The following is a 20,667-nucleotide window of genomic DNA, read 5'->3' as shown; positions in this document are numbered from 1 at the left end:
ACCATCAGTGCCTGGTGTGCGCCAGCTCCGGGCAGGAGGTGCGGGCGAGAAGGGCAGGCAGCACGCAGGCCGCCAGACTGGGCTCCTGGGGTCCCACCTCCCTCACAGGTTTAACTTCCCCAAACTGGAAACGTTCACTTTACCTCCTGGAAAATTGCTCCTCGGCGCCAGATAAAGTGAAAACATTTTGGAAAGAGCTGCAAGTTAACGATGTTGACCTGCACCCCACGGCCAGGTCAGCCAGGAGCTCCACACAGCTCAGCTTCCCCAGTCCTGTAGGCCCCCCTCCCCGTCCCCGAGGACACCCCGAGAGCTCCCCAACTCAGGCAAGAGGAGGTCAGCTCGGCCCGTCCTCTGGGTGAACAGAGGCAGAGACTCATTCACACAGTCTTCAGTCTGCAGTGCTGTGGAATTAGCCAGCTGAGGGTAAACTCAATGAGGCCAAGTGACAGCAAAGCAGGACAGAGCCACCCGGCTGAGAACATTCTACTTGTGAGCTCACAGCCCCAAACCAGAAGGGGAAGAAACCAGGATTCTACACGCACTGCCTCTGTCGTCTCAAACTCTCCCGCTGTTCCTGACCTCACCCGGGGTGCGGCCACGGGGCAAGGGATGACCCCGCTCAGCACAGAGCCCCAGGATCCCCTTTGGGGGGGCTGTTAGCCACTCTTACCCTCGTTGCTCACTTCAGTGCCCTAGTCACTCTGCAGCTAAGACAGATGACACAGCACATCAGCAGGCTTGCAACGATCAGTAAGCCTCCGGCCGTGGTGACAATAATCTTGAAGTCAGGCCTCTCAGTTATCATCCTGATGTCAAGCACACACCCGGGCAGAGAAGCGCTGGGGGCAGTGAATGTGCCCTCACCGTGCCCCAGCCACTTAGCAACCTCAACATGCCTCCTTCAGTGGAGGGAGCGTGAGCCCAAACCACAGAGCCTTCTGCGTGTAAAACGTGGATACATCTTCCTAAGCTGCTCCCGGATGGGTAAAGGGTTTATTTGTGGATGAAAAGGGACTGAAATGCGAAGTCTAGAGAGAAGGAAGTCAGAAGGACACATGGTGGGAGGACTCTTTCTCCCCCTCTCACAGGCAGTAACGCGCAGTTGCAAATCAGACAGACCTACATTTGAGCCAGTGACTTCGCTCCCAGACCCTGGGCCTCCATCACTTTCAGAGATATGTTCACTTTCAGAGTCATGTTCACTTTCAGAGTCAGGCTTAAAAATCTCCTGTGGGAATAACTAAGGGAATGTCTTTTTTTTCAAAAATGTTGTGTGTGCAATGCCGAGAATGTGCAAACCCACTTTGTAAATGATATGTGTTTTAGGGGAAAAAAATGTCAGTTCTCCCAATGACAAGTAGGTCATGCCATCTTAGTATTTAAGGAAATTCTAGAAGCTCCCTGCCAAACCCTTCCCCCGGCTCCGAGGTGGAGAGTGTCCTGCACAGACAGACCAGGAGCCACCTTCGCCAGGAGCCCCTCTCCCTTATTCTCTCTTTATCGTACGGTCACACGCCTCCCTCAGCTATTTTTCTTCTGAAATCCAACTGATTTCCTCAAAATCCAGTTTACCTGGAATAAGCAATTTGGTTAATCAAATACCCTGAACCTTGAGAAGCCAGTCCCTTCAAAGGCTTGGTAATCACTGGAGAGGAAAGAAGTAACTCCCTGAGAAAAGCCAACGATTGGAATGGTAAGCAACACCTCCCTGAGTCCAGGCGTCCTGAGCTGCATGAAACCAAATAAAAATAAATTTAAAATAAAATGAATTGTAGGGAACAAGACCCTTCAGTAATAAATCCCCTGCTCCTATGATCCTAAGAAGGATCTCATTGTCATCTAGAGGGAGACCTGACTTCCAGATGTGCCGTCTTCCGCCAGAGCTCGAGGGAGGGACAGGCAGGTTCTGGGGCTTTGAGACCCGTCGGGACGCAGGCTGTGTGACATCAGCCTTCAGAACACCAGCTCCCAATCACAGACTTCTCAGTTCTGTCCTGCATTTAGGTTGATTTCCGCCTCCCAGGAAATGCAGAATGTCTAGATGTCAGCCTTCAGAACACCAGCTCCCAATCACAGACTTCTCAGTTCTGTCCTGCATTTAGGTTGATTTCCGCCTCCCAGGAAGTGCAGAATGTCCGGATGAAATTTGTGCATCATTTTGTTCTAAGTCTTGCAGCTTTGCAGGTTCTGGTTTCCCTCAGAGAAAATATTTAGAGTTTGTCTTCTAATCAAAACATAGTTTGAGATTTTGATAAAAAGATGGAAGAAAAACCCTGCCACGTGGTGGGGAGTCAGTGTCCTTAGACCCAAGAGTTATGGCCACATGGTGGACACTATGTAGCCACTTATCACAACTCAGATCTGTGTTCACTGACATATATTGATCTGATTAAGTAAATTGATAAATATAGCTGACATATAGTTGATATATATAACTATATATTGATACATAATTTTTGTTTGGTTTTTTTGTTTGTTTGTTTTGGCTGTGCCACATGGCATGCGGGATCTTAGTTCCCTGACCAGGGATTGAACCCATGCTCCCTGCACTGGAAGCACAGAGTCTTAACCACTGGACCACCAGGGAAGTCCCTATAACTATATACATAGTTTTATAAATGACTATATATATAAAACATACAATTGACATATATGTCAGAGGTCTATGTGTGGTTATCTATGTTATACAGAGAGCATACAACTGACAGTATAGTTGAGAACTGTATACTGACGTCGATAACGTACCGTGCGGTGAGAAGAAGCTAGAGTTTGGTTCTGGTCATGTTTCTCTGATCACAAGGTATGGAGAGCCTGCCAAGCCAGTTCCACTAGACGAGGGGGTTCATTTAGCTACACGAGGGCTCCTTACGGAAGCCCAGGGGCAGGAGGGGAGCAACGTGGACCTCACGGGCACAGGCGTGGGTCTCTCTCTGGCTCTGTGTAAATGTTGCATATCAGAGTCACATGGGAAGTACAAGATGCCGGCGCGACACCTTACGTAATTTTATTCTGCCCTTCATCTTCTTAGTTTTTGTTTTACAGAAAGTTTTTAGCTTCTGATCAAAAGCTAATTTCAAATTTAATAAAGAATGAGAACACAGCTGAAAGTGTGAATGCTGCCTGGGTAAATGTGATAAGATTAAAGGGTTATTGCTAAGTTTTCAGGCACAATAATGGTAGGTCAGATGCTTTTCTTTTTCTTCAGTGTGTCTTGGGAGGTGAGGCCAGGGTACAGACTCAGGAAGCAGAAGGAGGGCCTCAGAGCTGAGCAGGAATGAGGTGCGGCTGCGAGACAGCTGTGCCCTGGGAGGGGCGGCAGGGCCCTCACCCCGGCTGAGGCCGGGCTGGAGGGACCCGCCAGCCTGGGTGCACGGAACACCAGGGTCGGGGGGACTTCACTGACCAGGATCAGTGGCAGTTTCTGAGCAGGAAGGGGCAGTGTTTGGCCGGGAGACAGAAGCTGAGGTGGGGCCTGCGGTGACACAGAGAAGGCGGCCGGGGGCCTTCCCCGGCGTCCGTGCCCAGGGCGGAGGCTGGCCACCTGTGCAGACCAGATGCACACAGTCTAATCACACACACAGTTTTGTGGTTGCTGCTTTTCCTTCCTCTGGCCACCCAGAAATAAGTCGTGGGCCCTCCCTCGGGCTGAATCCTAGTAGTAGAACCACATATCTTTAAATTGCTCAAAAAGAGTTGAGGCCGGAGCCAAGCTGAAAGAACTTTGCACACAACTGTTGCCATAAGAGACCTGTGCATGAATCCGGTTGTCCTTTTCCTTCACATCACACAGAGGAGGAATTAGTTCAGTGACGTAAAGAAATGGCCTCAGAGCGGACTTTGATGGTTCGGATCTTTCGGAGTTGTAAGCACATCTTTCTGTGCCTTAAGAAGTCCAGAATTTATATTGGAAACACTCAAAGAATCTCAATTACAGAATTAGGTCATCACGGGGGTTTCTATAATTACAGCTGTATTTCATTCTTGGAGCTTTAAAAAACATCTTAAATTTAACTTGCTGTGAATACTCTAGATTCAAAAATCATTCCAGTTGGAGTGAATCATACCTTTAGCCAGACATGTCACACTCTTCTCAGTGGTAGACCTTTCAAATATATTGAATATTTGGTTGCTAAGGAATGTAACTGCTTGTGATGCTTTGTGCGTTGTGACCTCAAAAGTGTCTAACTCAGTGGATCTATTCTATTGCACACTGACAATGTACCAGATACTCAGGGCAAGGAACAAATAAGGACCGCTTAAAATAATCCTACGCTGTTTCAGAGCATGAAATTAGCATTTGGATCTTAAAATGAAACGAAGCAAAATTACAAAATATTCATAGGACAGTGGGTAAAGTCACCTGGGTAAAATTTGGGAGTCCCGGGCTGTATCCCTGCTTCAACCTAGGCTGTCTGAATCGGGGTGAATTGCTTCAACTCTATTCCAGTTTCCTCATTTGCAAAAATGGGGCTGGTGGTGGAACTAGATGATTCTAAAGCTCTGGAATAAGGAAGAATCCAATAATAAGCATCATGATGTTTTTCTTTAAAAAGAGAGGATATATTAACTAGGATAGGAAAATGATCTGGGACAATCCACGGGCCCCTAACATGTAAAAGGAAAATCTTGAGACCATAAAGGAAGGAGAAGAAAAATAAGATGCCGATGTGAAGAAGACTGCATGGTTTTTGTTGTTTTGTTTTTGCTTTTGATGAGCACCAGTGGGCTGGGAGCTGCAGCGAAGATGTGAAAGAGAAATCGACTCCTGGGGTTAAATCTAGAGGTGATTCAAGGCCTGGGGAGTCGTTGCTTTGAGCAGAGGCCACTCGGATGGATGCTGCAAGTCCTGCTTTCTCCTGGAATCAGAGAACAGCACGGATGGCTGGGGCCCACACTGAAAGCTGTCTCTCTCATTTCCTGTGACTTAATGGTAATAGAACACATTAAAACTTGTTTGGCTCTCAGAAAATCAATACCAGAGATATGACAGTGACAAGGACCAGGCCCAGACAGAAGATGAACAGGGAAGAAGCTGCCCCAGATTGATTTCAGAAGGATTTCCTGGCATCCCAAGTCCCTGGACGATGCCTTTTATGACCGAAGAAAGCAGTTCATTTACTTCTTCAAAGGGTCCCTCGTAATAGGCGGCTTTCCAGCCTGGTATTGCTTCTGTCATCCTTGACTGAAATTTGTCAGATGACCAAGTTCTTAGTTAAAAGCTGTTTTCAATTACTGCAGACCTATATATACAGCCATGGCAGATCATCCCATCATACAGAAAATTATTAAGAACTTCAAGCCCAAAATATTTGGTGCAAAGCCACAGATTTGCTTACCTCATTGCTATAAATTAACCTAAAAATCAATGACTTCCAGAAAAGCCAGTCTTAACTTTGCTTTGCAAGTGTTTGCATCGATGTGAATAGAAGTCAAGTCCTTGACCCTTATCCGATGAAGATTATTAAGGTTTTTTCCAGAAACAGAGCCACAAAGCCATTCTGTCAATGTAGACTCAGCTGACTACTCCTGCACTCACCGCTCGCCTTCTGCAAAGGCAGCACGTGCTGGAAAGTTGTCAATAGCAGGGACAAACAACAGATTCCTGGCTGCCTTCAAGTGGCTTATTTCCCAAGCAGTCTAGCTCAGAGCAGTGGCTTGACGTCTGTGACGTTGATTCCTGCATCCTGAACTCGTAATGAGAAAAATAGGCAAATGGAGAGCCAGAGGATTTCTAAGAGAAAAAGTCCGATTTCTTTTACAAAGAAAACAAACCAGACTTTTAGTAACTGAAGCAAATATGCCTCCTTAACTTAAAACCCAATGGGAAAAGCATTACTTGAGCTTTTAAATTACTTGATTGGAAAATCAAATTTCTCAGCAAATAATTTTACAAAAATTTTAGGAAAGGTTAGAAAAAGCATCCTGAGGAATACCTGTCTGCCTTCCACTCTGTCTAGGGCTCTGTAGCCGTGTTTCCCAACACCCACCATCTGTCCCTCCACCCACCTCGGCCCCAATTTCACCGAGAGACAGGAAGGCAGCCATAGCCATGGGTCCAATCACGGGAGAGGCCACTCACCCCCTGAACCCCAAGGGCATGGAAATGATTTTACTGCACTAAAAACTCAGGGATTCAATGGAAAAGAGCACAGAATTTGAATTAACTACACTCCAAAATCCCTGTCCTAACAATTTATCTTTTTCTAATACTTGACAGTGTACAAAAGGTTTTCATGTGTATTTCTCTCTTGCTCTTCACAACTCTTGTCAGTGGCAGGACAGATACTGCTGTGCACGTTTCTAGATAAAGAAACTGAAGTTCCCCAGTTGTGTCTCTGGCCAAAGGTCGACCGCCAGTCGCTCCTGACCCTGCTTCTCCTCATCCCAGCCTAGTGCCCTTGCACTCTCTCCTTTCACGTGGTGCTCTTCTGTTTGAATATACACACCTGCATCCCAAATGGCCCTGAACAGAACAGCTTTCCAGCTCGCTGTAATTCCTATAATGTGCTCCTCCCTCTTCAAGGCAGGAAACACTTTATATGGCAGCTTATTTATGTTCCGAGGGTTAGACTACCAAAATAAGACTCTTGAAGCTAATTGGATAACTTTATTTTTCCTGTATCAGTTATCTTAGCCATCATGCTCCTTTAACTTTACATAATACATTATATGGCCACCATTACCTGTTCTTAACATAAACAAACCCCCCCAAAATTAATGTAATAAGGACAAAATGTGGGCACTGAAGTTAAACTGAAAAAGAACTCTCAACGATCAGGCCACAAATACCCCATACTTCTAAAGACGCAGCTAAAACACAGGCACTTTAAAAAGCTTTAATTTAAATTAAAATCAGCAAATGACAAATACATTTTAAAAGGATCTTTTCTTCCCCTGTAGGAACTTGCATGTTATTGCTCTGACAAATGAAGAGAGCTGGAATTGATATCTTCTTGCTTAAAAGCACATCTTCCTCTTGACTGAAACGCTGTTTGCTAAGGAGAGAGGTAAGATGAGCGACTCTAATACCGTGAACTCCAGCTTCTTTCTGCCTAAGTAGAATATCCTTTGGAATTCATTAACCCCCAAATTAGATATAATCAATGGACATGTCCGGGTTTAACTAACAAGAGTTTTATTCTGTGTGTGCGCTTGCCACAAGGGGAAACAGAATGACAGCTGTCCTGATATGAGACATCGTTGATTTCGTACAACTGCTTTACAATTTAGGCAAAACTTTGAATGCTTCAGTGATTAGCTGATGCAGATCTGTCCCGAGGACAATGCAAACTGCATAATTACAAGGAAGTGGACAAATGGCAAGTGATAATTCTGCCGGGCTATGAGAGCTGCCAACTCACCAGTGTAAACATCTGAAAATCTCAGTGTACGAAAAAGGAGTCTGTAAAAATTCAGCTTAAAACAAGTTTATTCCAGACAGTTTTCTAGTCTAGTTCATATTTCTTCAGAAGGGTGTGGCTAGTGAGTGGAGGGGGGCTGCACAGTGAAAATCATCTGCACGTAGCACCGAGGCGGGTCGGCAGCAGCATGTCTTCCCACACTCAGGCCAGGCCAGTGGACTTGGTGGCGGGGCAAGCTCTTGTCTACAGAGGCATCATGCACGTAAATCCAAACCATCAACCCAACAGGACAGAGGATGCTGGATCTGTAGGTTACGGTATCTTTTGAAACTGAGATCAATTAACTGTGACAAGTACAGACAGCCTTGCATGCTGTAGGCACTGGAAAAAGAGAGTATGTTTTAAGCAACTGGACAAGAGCCATATAGCAGCAAGTAGTAAGTATAATATTCTAGTGAGAATTTAGTGGATGGCAGAATTTTATTTTTAATGATGTTTTAATCTTCACTTTGTAAAATTTATTAATTAAACCAGTTCACATCAAAACTCAATGTGAAGAATGTGAAATGGAAAACTACAAAGACATTTTAAATAAATAATTTATTTATTCAAAATAGTTTTCTTACCTTATTCACAGTTTCAAGTTTAAAATGAAAAAAAAGGGGGGGAGAGTACCAATTCTTGATCAACTGTCATACAAAGTCAGAGAAAAGCAGATCCGTTCAGAACATGCACTGAAGAGAGAACTGTGCAATGGCTAGTCTTCGAAAAATCCTGTACTGAAGCTTAAAAAGGGCAGGCTTTTTCTGTGCAATTGAGAAGGGAACACTGTGGATGTACAGGAAGTTTCTTTAACTGACCTGAACCACTAAAATCATTTGGATAAAAGTTCCCTTGACCAAAGTAACATTTATCCAAGATAATTATCTCTTAAACCCATGTAGCTTAACATACTTCAAAAATATTTAAAAGTGTTAACTGCCTCACAGCAAGTCTATTAATACTGAGGTACCACATGCTTCTCAGAGAAACGAAGGTGGGAGCTCTAGGTCTGATTCTGATGTTGGCACCTCCAATGAGGAAGCCAAAGAACTCAACCATGACTGTTTGCCACGGGAAATGAGAACTCTTTCCATGCCGTGCCTGTTTTAAGTGGATATTTCCCTCATGTTTAATGAAACGAAGCACCAAATGGACACATAGCCCCCGAGTGCAGAAGGCACTGACAGCATCTCTGCGGATGCAGCCCCAGGCGGGAGTCACTGAAGAGCACCACCGTCTCCGCCGCTGCCACGAGCCAGCTGGTCCAGCAAATGGACGAGAACATCAGTTCTTTCCAGGAGAGATGCGTTTTTGTTCGCAGTAGCTCTTAGAAGCTGGGAGTAAATCTGCTTGTTGGTTTTGAGGACTACATCTTCTTCAAGGTTACTACTGGGTTAAAAAGAGAGGGAGATGAAGCAAAGAGTGATGCCCACCAACAGCTGTAAAAGAAATCCAAAAACTGAACACGGGCAGCCCTGTCATCACTTTTCAGGTGGAAGCAGGTGTTCTATTAATGCCGACTCCATTGACTGCTTATGGGCCTGTTTTTAAACATTTATTTCAAACATCAATTAAAGCCAATGATTATTCTTTTTATAAATATTCGACTACCTACTATGTACCAGGAACTACTCGTGGTCATGAACAAAACAGACCCAGAGCCCCTGCCTTCATGGAATCCACATTCTACTGAGGGAGGAGCTGGGGGAAGACATGTCGAGACGGTGAAGAGAACAGACTGTGAGATGACACATGCTGTGAAGAAAACACAGTGGGGCCAGGCCAGGGCGAGAAGCCACGCGGTACAGCTTCTGGGCACACACCTAGAGCGACTGTGGGACTGCTCCCCTGGAGCGAGCACTGCCGGAGACGGACGCACTGCCCCTCGTCTAGCTGAAATGATGTGCAGCTTCTGTGTGAAGAGTGCCCCTCAGCTGGAGAGTTCTAGAGGGAATTTCCATTTCAAAACTGTCTTAACAAAAATTTCTTAAGTTTGCAGTTTATTTTGAAAATATCTCCCCGGTAGGGTAGATCAATGGATTATATTTATGTTACTGAAAAAGACTAGTAATCACGGCAGTTCATTTCTAGCATCCTTTTTATTTTTTGAGTCCGGATATAATAAATGCAGAGCCCTGGCCACACATACAGAGAACAGCTGAGAGTGCGCACATGCACACGAGATCTGCCCGTGACCCTGTCCCCCCGGGAGAGCAAGGACTGGTATCCTTATTTTGTAATGAAAAACTAAATGATGTAAAAACTAAGCCCAGAAGGGTTAAATAATTTGGTTCAAGGTCAAAATGTTTTCTGACTTCAAATGCTATGTTCTTTCCACTCTACAATATGCAAATCTTCCACCTTTGCCCTAGTGCCTGTTGGTCAGGCCTGTCAGAGAGCAAACCAGCAGCCTGGACCCTCCCTTCTGCCACAGATCAAGGCTCAGGCTGTAGGGAGCCCCACTTCTCTCACAGCCCCACTACTGCTCTTCGACAGGACCCACCTCTTCCGCGCTGCGGCCGGCCTGACCACGGACGGGCCCAGGCTGGCAGCCAACGGGAGGCCGCCCACACCCCCCTCTTACAGACCCCTTTCTCCTTCCTGCTCGTTCTGACTTTCACCAGGCACATCTCCTCTCTCCACCCCACGCCCACCCAGCACCACCCACAGCACAGTAAAAATGACCGTTCAAAACGTATTCACTGTCTGCAGTTCGGGCCTAAGATGGATATGTTTTAGGGTTTTTTTGGGTTTTTTGTGGGGGGCAGGTTAACATTCACAAACCTCTGATAACCTTATAAGACATTTAAACTCCTATCTGACAGTAATCAAGGCAATAGCACTTAACAATTAGAAACACTGTCTGAAATATGAATTGGTCTCTGTGGGCAATGACATCACACTGTCATTTCAGCTGATGCCTAAGGATAATTGATGGGCTTCTGAGATCGTAAATATAAAACCCTTTGATTTGTTCTGATCATAATTCTGAATGTTAAATCTTTATCTTCCAATTTCTACAAATCATTCTCTTCCTTAAGCAACTCTCATCAACAGTTAATGAAACCTGCCCAGGTCCACAAAACAAATAACTCCGGGAATAGTGATATTCATATTTATGAGAGGACCTCATACACTCGTCAGGGGAATGCACTGGGATGGCTCAGCCACCTGTTCACAACCTGGGTCTGATTGCTGATTGACTGCTACCTGATGTTAAATATTTTCAATATTACTTCTTTATCTCAGGGCTCATACAGAGCCCTGACAGAGCAGTGGAATAGCAGCTCCAAGACTCACATCCTTGGAGGACCATTATTGGGCTGTCTGTCCACCTGTCAGTGATCACTGTGCTGGTCGCCACTCTGTTCTGGCCTGCAGGGGTGAACCCTTGGACCCCGTTCCGCAGGGGGCTCTGCCCTCACCCCGGCACTGACTATGCTGGTTGGTCCAAGAGCAGGCGCTGCTCAAAGCCGCTTCTCTAGGAACCAGGTTCAGGCCCAGGACAAATTCAGTCTCTCTTCTCTATCATTTAGTCTCACTGTGCTTCCATTTCTCTATATCTTCTTTTCTCTCTTTCTCTCTCTATACTGCAAAAACTTAAGTATTGTCAACAGCCATATCGTTCAATCTAGAAACTGGGAAACTGAAAAAGGCAACCTGAAGTAAAAGAAAGGAATTTATCTTATGCCATTAAGTTCTCTATAATGTACTTCACATTTTATTGAACCGTATGTAATTGCCAGTATTTGACCATTTTAAAATTGACCATGCCAAATAAAAATTGACATGAAGTATAGTTCTAGCTGTGTTATTTAGGATTTACAATGGTATTGTCCTTTTCCATTTTATAATTGGTTTTTGTTCATGTTTATTTTTCCTGCAGAAATAAACATTATGGTATCTACACACACACACACACACACACACACACAAAGTTAATGAAACCATGAACTCTATTCTGAGCCGTCCTATCATTTCTTAGGGTTACCTTTTTCCCAAAAGAAGGTAACCTACATTCTTTTATTTTCCTTTTCACTATTCTTAACCAAATGTTAGACGGACATACCTGGCCAGGAAAACCCATAAATCTAAAGGGTCTGTTCTCTGACTATGGCAGAGGGCATCCAAACCCTCAGAGACTACTTCTATTTTTTATACTTTTTCATTATATTAAACCCCAAAGCCAGCAAAAGGTCAAGAGGCTAAAGCAGTGAATATTAAAATGCAAGCGCATTTAAATACAAGCGCAAATAAATTCTTGATCCAAAAAGAAAAAACACAACCCAACAGACAAAACTAGTGTTTCTGGCAGGACAGTGCTGACACAGCCGTCGTAAGTACCTACACAATCTCAAAAGGAAAACAAAAATTGTTTTAAATTAAATGCATCTTAATTTTCTTAGATTTCTTTCCAATTCTTTAGGATTCTAAGAATTAAATTACCAAGCTCAGTTTATTCTATTCTTTTTTTTTTTGGTGGGAGGGAAGGGAAGAAACAGTCAAAATAAAAACATATGATTATTTCCTTTCTTTTAAAGGCTAATTTTGATTTCCCTTTACTCCAAAAAGGAATGTTCATTAATTCCTGGTGAAATAACTGGGCTTGCAGCACAGGATGTTCTCCTCTCCACAAAAAAATTATAGATGTTCACGTGTGTATCAGTGAAACATGAGAGAAACAGTCATTGACTTACTAGTCAATATGTCTCTAGGTTGTGCAACCTGTCAACATACTAACCGTATTAACACATGCAGCACATTTAAGTCTTTTATTTAATAAACCTTAAGAAACTAACAGAGACTAGCTAAATAGGACTTTATGCATCACGTGTAAAAAGTTTAGGTTAAAACTTTTTAACTAGAATAGTAATAACTTGAATAAACAGAACGTTAGAGGACCCTCCACTAAAATAAAAATGACTTAGGTCATATACATATGACTGTTAACGAGTATAAAAGATACTATAAGACTGAACTGTTACGTGTTAGCCAATTGCTTAAACCATGGATTTGTGAAAACCAATGAATCACTGTGTTTCTCACATCTCATATATATTTATACTGCCACTTTGTGGAAACCAGTAAAAAATTTCTCAAAATTTACCCACTGCTGTTAAAAAGGAAAAACCATGAGTTTTCCCAACTGTGCGTCACTACACGCACAGCTCCTTTGCCTTTTGGTTCTTCAGAAGATGGGTGTGTCGGCTACCCTTGCTGTGCACCAGTAACAGGACATGGAGTAGCCGCCCAGGGTTAACAATGGGGCTGAGACGGCAGCGCACCTAATACCCAGGGCTCCTCTCAAAACGAACGCTCTTCTTAGACCAGAGAGAACTACTCAAAAACAATTAGGAGAGGGAGTTTCTGCTTAGGATGTAGAGAGCTGGAAAAAGTATCATTCCCACCCTTACGAAAAAAACAGCAATAAACGCAGGACAACCTACAAGATCACGACTTTGCTTGAACCCATCAGAGAGCTGGGGTTGCAGGGCCACCAACCAGTCTGAAAACTAAGGACAGAGAGGCTAACACTGGGCGAGACAGGAAAGTTCTTTCTCACGTGGGGCGGACACAGCTGGACGCGGCAAGAAGAATTCAGCTAAAATCCTTAATGAGCTGGTAGAGGTCGAGAGAGGGCTGGTGAGGGAGGGGCTTGCAAGAGCCCCAGCAGGAGCTGACGTGAGAGCCTGATGAGAGTCCCAGGCCACGCTCCCGTGGTGCAGGCCTGGGCGAGGGGAACAGCTGCTGCAGCAGCGGTGGGAGGGGGCGGGGCAGGCAACCCAAACCCACCGGACCCTTCTCCGCAGGAACCAGAAGCCTGAATATGTGGGGCAGGGCTGGGGAGGGAGCAGCGCTGGTGGTGAAGGTCAGTGCAGACAGGGGAAGGGAAGGGAAGAAACACTAGCCCTGGGGGAGGGGCGGGAGCAGGGGGAAGGCCATACCCCTGACACTCAGGGACACAGGGTCTGCCCCAGACTGAGGCTTACCCCAAAACAAGTGCGAAGCCAGGCCAACTCCCCCTCCCCTCCCTAACAGCTACAAAGCACGGAGGGACCAGCGAGTGGAATACAGCTGGGAGCTGTTAAGAGCATGAAGACAGGCCCTCTCTGAGATGCTACAGGAAGAAAAAGACCAAACGTGAAGATGGAGAAGGCGGTACAAGAGGCCTCCACAGAGCTGCTCCACACCGACCCAGGCACTGCCAGAGGGGCACGGGAGGTAACCAAGGCAACAAGAAAATCTCAACCACAGCTGAACACCAGACCTGAAAAATGAACTCAAACTCCCCACACTGAAGGCCTAGCATGAGACAGGTGTACAAACTTGCCAGGCTTAATAATCATTTCCCTTAGTCTACTATCCTACAGGAGATGCCCAGTTTCCCACAAACAATTACAAGATGTAGAAAGGCAAGGAAACCACACACTGCCAGGAGTCAAAGAAGCAACAGAACCAGACTCAGACACGACACAGATGTTGGAACCATCTGATAGGGGATTTAAAATGACAATGATTAAAAGGCTCAAATGGAAAATGTGGACGACATGCAGCATCAGATTGGTAACTTCAGCAGAGAGAGGGAAACTATAAGAAAGAACCAAGGGAAATACTAGAAATGAGGAACACAGTGACAGAGACAAAGAATGCCTTCAACAAGTCCAACCGTATAGGACACAAAACTGAGTCAACAAACAGTGAACTTGCAGACAGGTCAAGAGAAATCGCCTAAGCTGAAACACAAAAAGAAAAAACCTGTAAAGAACAGAACACCTAAAAGCTGTGGAACACTATCAAACAGTTTAATATAGGTATAAGTGGAACCAAAGAAAAAGAGAAATTGGAGAAGATACAAAAACACTGAGGAGGGAAAAAAAAATCATACCACCTAGGCATATAATGCCCACGCTGCTGGGGGAAGAGAAGGAAGAAATCTTGAGGGCAGCTAGAGCGAAAAAGGTACATGACATACAGAAGACCAAAGATCAGAACAGCAGACTTTGTCAGAAAATGGGCAAACCAGAAGGCAATGCAGCAACATCTCTGAAGTGTGGAAAGAACTCTACACCCAGCCAAAAGATCTTCTAAAACCTGAAGAAGTAATAAAGACTTTCACAAGAAAGGAGGAATTCCTTGCTAGCACACCTACACTATAAAAAATGATAAAGGAAGTTTTTCATGTAGAAAGAATATGATACCACACAAAAAAATGGTCTATCTACACAGAAGTTAAGAGCACTAGAAATGGAATAAATAAAGGCAAAAAAATTCCTTGTTCTCTTTATATAAACAAAAGGCATACTATCTAAGCAAAAACAGTAGAGTGTATTGTTTGTTTATTACATGTAAAAGTAAAATGAATGATAACAGTACAAATGATGGAAGGGAAAAACTGGGAGCATATTGTTTTAAAGTCTTCACACATGTGAAGCAGTATAATATTATCTGAAGGTGGCCTCCGATTAAGAATGTAAATGCTGGGTCAACCACCAAAACTTTACAAAGTGGTATAAATAATAAATCAATAGTGAAATAAAAAGGAATCATAGAAAATGTTCAATTAACTCAAGGAAGAAAAAGACAAACACAAAACAGCTAGCAAGATGATAGATTTAAATCTAACTACATCAATAATCACATTAAATGTGACTGGTCTAAAAATACCACCTATAGGGCTTCCCTGGTGGCACAGTGGTTGAGAGTCTGCCTGCCGATGCAGGGAACACGGGTTTGTGCCCCAGTCTGGGTAGATCCCACATGCCGCGGAGCGGCTGGGCCCGTGAGCCATGGCCGCTGGGTCTGCGCGTCCGGAGCCTGTGCCCCGCAACGGGAGAGGCCACAACAGTGAGAGGCCCATGTACCACAAAAAAAAAAAAAAAAAATACCACCTATAAGTTTGGATTGAAAAAGCAAGACTCAACTATATGCGATCTATAAGAAACTCACATTTAAGTTAAAAGACATAGATAAGTCAAAAGCAAAAGATGGAAAAAGACATTAACCAAAAACACCTGAGCAGCTATATTAATATCAAAGATGGACATCACATGTTATATAAGGGGCTCAGTTCTCCAAGATATAACAGTCCTAAATGTGTATGTGACTAATAGAGCCTCAAAATATGTGAAACAAAACTGAAAGAATCGAAAGGAGAGACAGATGAGTCCACACAATTGTCACTAAAAAATTCAACATGCTTCTCTCAGTAACTGACCGAACAAGTGGACAGAAAGTGTGAATACAGAAGACCTGAGCAACAGGCTGAACCAACTAAACCTAACCGACATTTACACAACACTCCACCAAACAGTAAGCTACTCATAATTTTCAAGTGCACATGGAACACCTGCCAAAGCAAACCATATTCTTGGCCATAAAACAAATCTAAACAACTGTGAAAGAAGAGAAATCATATGCAGTTATGATCTCAGCCCACAGTGCAATTAAAATAAAGCAATCAATAATGGAAAGATATCTGGAAAGTCCCAATATTCAGACATTAAGCAGCATGCCTCTAAATAATACATGGATCAAAGAGGACATCTCAGGGGATATAAAAAAATTACTGTGAACTGAATGAAAAGGAAAATATATCAAAATTTGTGAGACACAGCAAAAGCAGTGCTTAGAAGAAAATTTATAGTGGCAAATACTTATATTTAAAAAGAAAAAGGGTCTCAAATCAGTAATTTAGGCTTCCACTTTAAGAAACCAGAAAAAGGGACTTCCCTGGTGGCACAGTGGTTAAGAATCTGCCTGCCAATGCAGGGGACACAGGTTCAAGCCCTGGTCCAGGAAAATCCCACATGCCGTGGAGCAACTAAGCCTGTGAGCCACAACTACTGAGCCCATGCACCTAAAGCCTGTGCTCCAAGAGAAGCCACTGCATGAGAAGCCCATGCACCGCAAAGAAGAGTAGCCCCCACTCGCCCCAACTAGAGAAAGCCTGCCCACAGCAACAAAGACCCAACACAGCAATAAATAAATAAATAAAGCAGATTAAACCCAAAATAAACAAAAGCAAGGAAATATAAGTGTAGAAATCGATGACACTGAAAATAAAAAAAAAATGGGGGAAGAGAAACCAAACCAAAAGCTAGTTCTTTGAAAAGATCAATAAAATTGGTAAACTTCTAACCAGACCAAAAAAAAAGAGAAGATAAAACTAATATCAGGAATGAGAGAAGGGCTATCACTAAAAACTCCTTTAGATATTAAAAGGCTAATACGGGAATACTGTGAACCTATATATTTGACAACAGATGAAACTCAAGAAGAAAAAAAGACAACTTGAATAATATTATATCTATGAAATGAAATTGAACTAATTGTTAAAACCTTTCATAAAGCCAACTCTACGTTAAAATGGTTTCACCAATAAATTCCAATCTCTTTCAAAAAACAGGAGAGGGAACACTTGCCAATTGATTTTATGAGGCCAGCATTGCTCAAATACCAAAACCAGATAAAACCATCACAAGAGAAGTATAGACTAATACCCCTTAGGAACAGACACAAAAATTCTCAACACAATATTAGCAAATGGAATCCAACAATACATAAAAAAAACAATACACCACAACAAAGTACTAGTTTATCCCGGGGATTCAAAGCTGGTTTAACATTAAAAAAAAAAAAAAAAAATCAGGGCTTCCCTGGTGGCGCAGGGGTTGAGAGTTCGCCTGCCGATGCAGGGGACACGAGTTCGTGCCCCGGTCCAGGAAGATCCCACATGCCGCGGAGCGGCTGGGCCCGTGAGCCATGGCCGCTGAGACTGCGCGTTCGGAGCCTGTGCTCCGCAGCGGGAGAGGCCCCAACAGTGAGAGGCCCGCGTACCGCAAAAAAAAAAAAAAAAAAAAAAAATCAATGTAATCCACTATATTAACAGATTAAAGATGGAAAATGATAGTCATTTCAATGTATATAGCACAAGCATCTGACAAAAATTTAACACTCATTCATGATAGAAACTCTCAGCAAACTAGGAATAGAAGGGAACATCCTCAACTTGATCTACAAACACCTGTAGCTGATGTCACACTTCATAGCAGGAGACAGAATGCTTTCTCCCTGAGATACTAAGGAACTGAAATCAGGAGAGGAATTAACTATAAAGAGGCAGCAAGAGGGAATTTTTGGATTGATGGAACTGCTCTGTGCCATGATTTTGTCAGCAGACATACATATCTATGCATCTGTCAAAGCTTGAAGAACTGTACACCACAAAGGATGAATTTTACTATATATAAATAAAACATAAAAAGAGACAAAAAATTATCTGTATCCCAATTTTATAAACTGGTAAAATACGCACAGGATAACTGATAAGAATGAATATATTAGGATAAATGATTCTCCTTTTTCTATTTTTCAAATTTTGTAATATGGCTGGATTATACTTATACTAAAAAAAATGAAAGGCATATTGTTTATATTATTTTCCTGATCTAGTATTTACTACCAGAATTTCAAATTAAATTAATAATCCCAACATAATAACTCTGGAAAACAACATAATTGTATAAGATGTTATAGGTGTATTTGCTGAGATGCTCACTCTTCTCTTCACTAGTTTCTTGGGTAGAGAGACTTTGATGTTCTGTCACCTACTTTTAATGATGCACTTGGCCCTGAGTATCTAAACTATAGTTCTGACTTCCCATTAAACACAATGCTCAGAAGAGTTACAAGAAACAGTCAAGGTCTTCATTCCAGGTCATTCATCTCTCTCAGGGAAAATATTACAACCTATAGGGTATTTATCCTTAGGCAGTAAGATTTCTTTGTTTCTATAATCTCAACACGTAGTAGGCCACATGGAGATGATTCTCACTCAATTTAACAAATCACGAAAGAGCACCACTTAAAACACACAACAAAGAATGGGGCCCATCCTTTTACAGTATCAGTAATAAAAAGTATATAGGTAAGGTGCTTGGAATGAAATTTCCAAAAAATTTACCTTGTTTTCTTTTTAGTTGACGACAGCAGTTTGATGGACTGAAGAAGAAGGAATGACAAGCGAGATTCAAATATACCCAGGAGTTTTATCACTTCTTCTCGATTGAGACTAGGAGAAGAATCAGCAGCTGGAGGGGTCTCTTCACTCTTAGGCTAGAAACAACAAAACGTTATTTCACCTAAGCTACCTCACAGTTTCATACTAAAGTGATGGAACCGCCATTTCAATAATCCAGTAAACTTTTAAACCAAAAGCAAAAAAGAGCAAACCTGAGATGATTTTTCCCTCGGGGACAGCCTGCTGGCAGCCTCATCACGGCCTCCTCCTCCCTCCCCTGAGAACATTTTGATAGACTAAACCACATTAAAAAAATGTCTCAGACCTAAAAGGCACTTACGTAGTAGAAACTAATCCTGAACAAAAACCTCCTGACTTTCCAACGTCAGACGCTCAAGGAGCAAGATGGAAATGGGTACTGTATGGTTTGAGAACCAGAGTTTGGAAATAGGCTGGAGGCCACTGGGACTCAGGGAAGCTTTCAGCAGAAGGCAGCATGAATGTGGGAACACCTGGCAAACTGGAAAGGCCTTCCCAAGGAGCCTGCTTAAGCCCAATCACCGTTCAACTGCAGACAGTTTAGTGGAAATTATAAAAGAAGGCACAGACCTTTCTCTTAAAAAAACAAACAGGGCTTCCCTGATGGCGCAGTGGTTGAGAGTCCGCCTGCCGATGCAGGGGACACGGGTTCGTGCCCCGGTCCAGGAAGATCCCACATGCCGCAGAGCGGCTAGGCCCGTGAGCTGTGGCCACTGGGCCTGCGCATCCGGAGCCTGTGCTCTGCAACGGGAGAGGCCACAACAGTGAGAGGCCCGTGTACCGCAAAAAAAAAAAAAAAAAAAGCAAAACTTAATAGACTTTATACTCCCAGGGCCTTATTATTAACCAAGGTCTATGTGGTTATTTAAAGAAATAATTTTTTTTTAATAAATTTATTTATTTTATTTTTGGCTATGTTGGGTCTTCGTTGCTGCGTGCGGGCTTTCTCTAGTTGCGGCGAGCGGGGGCTAATCTTCGTTGCGGTGCGCGGGCTTCTCATTGTGGTGGCTTCTCTTGTTGTGGAACACCGGCTCTAGGCGCACAGGCCTCAGCAGTTGTGGCACGTGGACTCAGCAGTTGTGGCTTGCGGGCTCTAGAGCTCAGGCTCAGTAGTTGTGGCACACAGGCTTAGTTGCTCCGCGACATGTGGGATCTTCCCGGGCCAGGGCTCGAACACGTGTCCCTTGCATTTGGCAGGCAGATTCTTAACCACTGTGCCACCAGGGAAGCCCACAAGAAATAATTTTAAAATATAAAAGGTGGACTTGTAAATTTGAGTTTAATAATTCCACCAAGAAAATGTAATAATCACTGTTAACAGGTTTTTATGCAGAGCATATGTATTTATGTATCTGTACACACACAATGCATATAGACACATATATACACATACACGCATCCCATATGCCCACTATACACATCATGCAGCATTTAGTTTAAGACACATAAAAAACAATGATAAATCTTTTTTCCATTTACCTGGTCAAATTCCTCTACAAGCTCCTTTCTGATGAGCTGGAATGCATGCTTAGTTCTCACCATTATATCAAGAGCCCCAGAAAGTGTTTTTAATTTTCCAATATTGCTATTCTGACCTAGAGTGTCAAACACAAAATGATCATTCCTTTAAATATAAATCTAGAAACCCATCCAATGTCAATGTATTAATGAAAATTCCGATTTTCAAATGCTGTAAAGGTAGCTCATGAGAATCCCAAGAAATCTAAATCCGACTTTTGTCTAGTAATTATCCCTAAAGAAAAATCGTAAGACTTGAAAAGGCAATAAACAATCACTGTTTCCCTGCCTCACTATCTGGTTTTACAGTCACAGTATTAAACATTTTTTAAAAAGGAAATTAAGCACACTTACCATCTTAGCAGATTTGTTCCCAGTATCTACTTTTTTTTTTTTTTTAATAAAAACGATGCCTGCTCATTCTAAGGAATTCAAACATGGCAGAAAATTCAAAGATGCAAATTGGAAAAGAAGATCACCCCAGACTGCCCCCAGAAAGAGCTACTATTAATCCTGGGTGACCACCCAAGACATTCAGCTAGGCACTATATACTGGCAAAAAGTTTAAAAAGATGCTTTTAGTAAAAAGTATTTCTAAAAACTGTTCTGAATAGGTAATACACTGTCAAAATGTATAAGGTACAAATGGGCATACACTGAAAGCCACGGAAGTGACAGTGCCGT

At 43.1% G+C, this 20,667-nt stretch overlaps 1 protein-coding gene across 7 annotated transcripts in view; it reads right to left on the bottom strand.

Moving 5' to 3' along the window:
* Positions 1 to 6,642: 6,642 nt before the first annotated feature.
* The window catches only part of EDRF1 (erythroid differentiation regulatory factor 1), a 41,716-nt gene continuing 27,691 nt past the window's right edge, over positions 6,643 to 20,667 (bottom strand). For 5 of the 7 annotated variants that reach the window (XM_060125553.1, XM_060125558.1, XM_060125557.1 and 2 more), the window contains 3 exons: positions 19,945 to 20,060; positions 18,370 to 18,521; positions 7,415 to 8,795 (listed from right to left, as the gene is read on the bottom strand). In XM_060125553.1, the coding sequence (XP_059981536.1) occupies positions 8,624 to 8,795; positions 18,370 to 18,521; positions 19,945 to 20,060 (440 nt within the window). In that variant the 3' untranslated portion in view covers positions 7,415 to 8,623. Of the gene's footprint in view, positions 6,999 to 7,414; positions 8,796 to 18,369; positions 18,522 to 19,944; positions 20,061 to 20,667 lie in introns of those variants that run through there. The other 2 variants (XR_009535963.1, XM_060125554.1) reach the window with 2 other exon arrangements.

Source organism: Lagenorhynchus albirostris, chromosome 16 (genome assembly GCF_949774975.1).
Source record: "Lagenorhynchus albirostris chromosome 16, mLagAlb1.1, whole genome shotgun sequence".
Lineage (NCBI taxonomy): Eukaryota > Metazoa > Chordata > Mammalia > Artiodactyla > Delphinidae > Lagenorhynchus > Lagenorhynchus albirostris.
Note: the sequence above shows the minus strand (reverse complement) of the source record. Positions and strands in the feature narration are given on the sequence as shown.